Source organism: Frieseomelitta varia, unplaced genomic scaffold (assembly GCF_011392965.1).
Source record: "Frieseomelitta varia isolate USP_RPSP 00005682 unplaced genomic scaffold, Fvar_1.2 scaffold_1012, whole genome shotgun sequence".
Lineage (NCBI taxonomy): Eukaryota > Metazoa > Arthropoda > Insecta > Hymenoptera > Apidae > Frieseomelitta > Frieseomelitta varia.
Genome location: NW_025108654.1, coordinates 65,542 through 71,281, shown reverse-complemented (window position 1 = coordinate 71,281; position 5,740 = coordinate 65,542). Strand labels below are relative to the sequence as shown.

The 5,740-nt window shown below is 28.3% G+C and overlaps 1 protein-coding gene across 4 annotated transcripts; it reads left to right on the top strand.

The window, feature by feature from the left end:
* Positions 1-334: 334 nt before the first annotated feature.
* Positions 335-5,468, top strand: LOC122535198 (steroidogenic acute regulatory protein-like). 4 transcript variants are annotated; one of them, XR_006308142.1, is made up of 12 exons: positions 336-559; positions 1,952-2,217; positions 2,471-2,551; positions 2,680-2,757; positions 2,856-2,909; positions 2,981-3,113; positions 3,186-3,406; positions 3,492-3,644; positions 3,717-3,821; positions 3,894-4,069; positions 4,144-4,412; positions 4,505-5,468. XR_006308142.1 is itself a non-coding variant. In XM_043666729.1 (11 exons), exons 2-11 carry the CDS (start codon positions 1,975-1,977, stop codon positions 4,343-4,345), a joined length of 1,446 nt encoding a protein of 481 aa, XP_043522664.1. In that variant the 5' UTR covers positions 335-559; positions 1,952-1,974; the 3' UTR covers positions 4,346-5,468. The 4 variants fall into 4 exon arrangements, 3 of the variants coding, with proteins under 3 accessions (XP_043522664.1, XP_043522583.1, XP_043522501.1); XM_043666729.1 differs by having other exon boundaries at positions 335-559; positions 3,186-3,410; positions 3,496-3,644; positions 4,144-5,468; XM_043666648.1 differs by having other exon boundaries at positions 337-555; positions 1,954-2,217; positions 4,144-5,468.
* The last annotated feature ends 272 nt before the right edge of the window (positions 5,469-5,740 follow it).

Genomic DNA, 5,740 nt, shown 5'->3' with positions numbered 1-5,740 from the left:
TAAAAAATTGATCTTTTTATAAAAACTCATCATTTAGCAGTGATACAGTCTGTAACTTCATCTATAGTAGCAGTAAAATTTTATTTTATCGGTAATATTGAAAATGATAATAAAACTTTCTCAAAACGTGAGGTTAGATATCCCATACCTGATCTACGCGAATATTAGTTTACTAGAAATACAATTTATTAATTTATTAGAAATATAAAAATATTAAGCTTAATATTCAAATAGATTTTAATAAATTTCATTTTTTATATTTGATTGAATAATAAATTAACTTGTGCTCGTAGAAAATGCCGAAAGATGTCACTATGTTCATCTCCATCACATGGCGCCGCCATCCATGTAAAAAATTTATACGCAACTCGTAAATTGCTACAGTTGCTTGTGTTTATTCCTCTTACAACGAAAGTCGAAATATTAGTGGTGCTTTTTAAAATTAAACATTTCGTTGAAAATCCTTTCCTTCGGAATGGTACGCGAGTGGGATATATTGACAGTGAACTTTTCGCTAATGCGATTGGATTTATGAGAACTTGCAAGACTTAAACGGTAAACAAAAGTCATTCATTCATGGATTTTTTTATTTCAGTTAAGATACAATCTTACGTTATTTATTCATTGATGTATACAAGTTTAAATTTCATTCGTAAGAGTCTTACGAACAATTAATAAAGTCTACGAAAAAATGTTAACTATCTTTAAAATTGTCGAGACTGAATATCTCTTAATCAAGTTTGAGGTTAGGATGTTTTTTTTTATGTTAATTAAGCTGAGTATCTGCGATATATCTTTTGTTATCAGTATTTTATTGGTGATTTTTTTTAATGCACGTTAAATTATCAATGATATAGATATAGATATAAGAATATTTTGATCAAAATTTTATACAATTTACGTGATAAACATACACATTTCTATATTTTGAAAAAATGTTTTCTTAATGTTTGAACAAGACTGAGTCATCGACCCTATCAGCTGTTGCACTTTGTACACTTTCATATTTCAAAATTTGTTTATTTATTTTGTTAAACAATGAAATTATTTCACGATGGAAAAACATGAAAAAATAATAAATCATATATTACGCGAAAATCTCGATGTTCATTTTTAAGCAAATATCTAAAAATAATCATGATTAAAACATATTTATCTTTCGAAAAAATTTCTGTACAATAGATCAAATTAGAAAATTGTTATCAAATGTGTTGCAATTACTTTCATGAAAAAATTATATCTATTTCAATTAGACTACATAATCTGTTTCGATTATAACGTATGTAAAATATAAATTTTGTTAATATATATATATATATATGTACAACTCGATATCAGTTCATGCGAATATGCTTTTATTTATTTACATTAATAATTGTACATTTCATCCTAAGTAAATATTGAAATTATATGCATGTATATAAAAATATAAATAATGTTTGTAATAACCGAACTAGATGATGTTTTTATACACGATAATCACGTCCTTGTAGAAAAATCGATGATTACAAATATAATTTTTAGCTCCATGATTATGAACTTGTTTTTTGTAAGTATAAATAAAGTTAAAACAAAATTGCCAAAATCGCTATGACTAACTTTTGTTTCATAAATTAGTGATTTTTATTTCATTTTATTTTATATGATATACTACAGTGGAAACTGCGTTATCGACGATATTCTTGGAATCATAATGCATATCGAATTAAATCTAAAATCAACTAATATCAATCTAAAATCAAGTAATAAAAAGCGCAATTCTTTTAATATGATTTTGACATAATTTTTTTTTTTTCATTCGTTAGAGATTACATTTAAAAAAAATTGGCACGTGCAAGTTTCTAGAATTCATCTTAAAAAAACTTGTAAGAACTACTATCTATTTCCCGAATTTCTTGAAATGTTATTTTTATTTTAGTAATACTAGTCCGTATTGGGATTATTATTTTTCAGGTCTTGGATTAAGACAGCAGAATGGCAGAAGACGAGAGGCAAATAAGAGTGGCCGCAGAAAGTTTACTGAATGAATCTATAAACTCTCGGAGAAGTTTGTATACTCAGCAGAGTATGACGCGAACCCCAGATTTCATTCTTAGCGAAGATCTTATCGCGGGTAGCATGCAGAACGGGAGAATGTCCAATGTCAGACGTTTTTTTTGCCTCTTCGTCACCTTCGACCTCTTGCTTACTTTTCTCATGTGGCTTATTTGTACAATGGTAAATCATATACATGTACAGCGTAACTAGTTCAAAATGGGATTCAAACTTATGCATATTCATTTCACCCTTTGATTACGAATGATGCCACATCTACTTCATGAAAAATTTTTATTCCGTGACGAGTGACGCTGGAACAGTGGCATGAGTCTTTTATAAATTTCAATGGCCTCCTATCTTCCAGTTCTTTAGTTGAAAGTTACACGAAATTTACTCGAAATTTACCTTAAACTCACCAAAAACGTATTTTTAGATCGCCGGCGAAAGTTTGCAATCCGCGTTCATCAATCAAGTAGTTCATTATCACATAAAAACATCGCTTTTCGATATAGTGGTAAGTATCATGACGTTTATATTCGAGAAAAAAAAAAAAAAAAAAAAAAAAAAAAAAAAACGAAAAAAATGTCCGAAATGACATTTAGTTCGTCGTGGACAGAAATTTTAAGGATTTCATCTTCTTAGTTGGCAGCGATTTGCAGATTTACAATGTTGTTACTCTTCTATGCGCTGCTCCATTTGGATCATTGGATTATCGTGGCTGTAAGTGTCACAATTTCGTAAATGAGTATAATGGTCATTGACTGCAAAATAGTAATATACGATATTGTACAAAAGAAACGCTCTGTGATTTGTTACAGTTGACAACTGCCACGACATGTGCTTTCTTAATCGCTAAAGTGTTTCTTTTTGATGTAAGGGTTCAATCTTTGTACATTGGATTTTTATAATAATAGACTTGTTATTTTACTATTTTTATTTTTAGTGGTCAATATGCAATCAACCAGTATTTCAAGTTCTTCTCATCCTTACGTCTTTTGTATTGGCATGGGTGGAAGCGTGGTTCTTTGATATTCGTGTATTGCCTCAGGAAACACAAGCTAGAAATTGGTTTAGAAGTACGATATTTATAATTTATTTTATTATTGGATATTAAGATGTGATAAGCTGAAGCTTCGAGTTGATTTCAGATTTCACGAGTAATGAAAGAGAACCACTCCTTCGAGGAATTACCACAGAATCACGCCAATATGCCAGCATCGATCCTGGTACATTTTTTACACCTATTGATTCACCAGATCATTCTGATCACGAGGATGAAAATTTTACAAAACCAGGTAGTTCTAGGAGTTTATCAAAAACGAACGAAATATTTCCGCCTAAGTCTCTACCAAAACTCACAACAGAAATGGTGAGTAAGAATTATATAATGTATCTTAGGAAAATATTGATTTATGTTTATTAATCCTTTATGAACGATTTTTCAATGTTTATAGATAGAGGACTATAAACGAAGAGCAAATGCGTTAGTGCAAACTTGCCACGATTTATTGCAATCTAAAGATTGGCAAATTCAAAATATAATGTCAAATGGTGATATTATCTTTTATATGAACCGTCCTAAAGAAGGAAAGACGTTAAAAATAGTAGTAAGTTTAAAGAAGATAAACGTATATTATTCTGTTTATTTTTTCGTCATGATTTCACGTAATTTTTTTAAGGGAAATATTGAAGCTCCAGCTGGTATACTTGTGAACAGATTATTCGACGAAATTGAATTATCACCGTCATGGAATAAACTTGTTACCGAATCGAAAAAGTTACAGGTATCTCTTTTTTTTTTTAATTTTATATATTAATTAAACTGATCAATTTTCATGTATTTTCATGTAAATCAGTGTATCGATGAGAATACTGATATTGTTTATCAAGCCACAAGTGCCCAAGGAGGAGGCATTATTGGCGCTCGTGATTTCGTTATTTTAAGGCATCGTATTCAATACGGTAACTATTATATAAATAGTGGTACGTCAGTGCCTTTTACATCATTACCAAATCGCAGTAATGTCGTCAGGTAAGTTTGCAAGACAAATTTTTAAGATCATGCTATATTGAAAAGTAATTATTTGTGGTAATATTTTATTAAAGGGCTGAGAACAATGTAAGCTGTTGGGCAGCAGAACGATTACCTAATGACGATAGTAAATGTCGATTTACGTGGATTATTAATACCAATTTAAAAGGCTGGCTTCCACAAAAAGTTGTAGATAAATCAATGTCTACTGCATTGATAGATTTCATGTCTTGCGTAAGGAACTATATGAATGACACACAAAGATCAATCGTTTAGTGCAGTACGTTTCGATAATTAATCGGAGAACCACGGTCTTTCATAATGATGATTATCTTCTGGATTTGTGTGATTAAAGAAATTTCAATTTTTTATAGCATTTTTAATGTTCCAAAAACAACGCAATTCTTGATCAAGTCGAACATGATTTTCTTGTAGTGTTTTCCATGTGTATCATTGCAAACCGAATGACAAATGTAGGAGTCTTATATGAGTTGACAGACTGACGGGAGAACGATAATTGACTTTTTTTACATGCTTTCTATTTCGTAAATTAAGATTAAGAAATACTTTTTATAAAGTATGTTCAAAAAAATGTTTTATCGACTTTTTCGATATAGTTATTTTAAATTAAGAGCTTTAAAAATCATTTTAATCATGTAGCTTAAATCTTATTGTTTATAAATTATTCACGAATAATATAATAAAATTTTATTTTTTTATTTGCAAATCATCTAAAGTATTGCCAATGTACATGGCATTTAATTTTTTGCATTTTATTCTTCATCATAATTCTATTATATTATATTATATACATTTTTAATTTTAATTTAAAAATGTCGAATATAAAATAATTGGTACTGTTATTATAAGAAGACATTTATTTCGCATTTCTTTCAAATTTATTCAAAATTTTTATTAAATTGCAGTTGAAAATCTATTATGCTTATATATTTTATGAAAGTGATTGTATTTACAATACATATTTAATCATAATTTATGCATGGATGTGATTGACCATGCTTCGTTGTATAAAAAGAAACAGCAAAATATCAGGGAAAAGTTACTGAATAAATAATTATTCGATAAAAAAAGGCATGATGGAATACTATAACAAAGTTGTTTTAAATATTTTCATATCATTGTAATTTGTACAAAATACAAAATAGAATGATTCATTTGTCAAAAGCATTTCTTGTATTTTCGATAACTGCATAGATAATATTCTTCGTTATTTATCAAATCCATTCTGTTCATATGTATATATATATAGGTTGTGAAAGAGTACATTTGATATGATATAAATAAAAACAAACACCCAGAACGCGCTTATAATATAATCCCTGTATTTATATTAATATACCAAATGGTTCAATTTTGTGAAAAGAGTTATGCTATATATTTTAAAGCTAATGAAAATGAAACAGTATTTGTTAAAAATACCTTTTCTACACTAATGAAATTTATTTTTTACCCTAGGTATATTTTACATTTGCAAATATAAAATTGTAAAATTTATGAACGTTATTATTATATAGTTTTAATTGTATTTCTTTGAATGTATATATATATATAGATTAATGTCCTGCTAGTCACTTCTGTAGTCATTCTTATAGTTAATTTCAGTGGATCAATTGTGTGTTCGATCTTTAACTTTACAAGTGCGAATTGTTT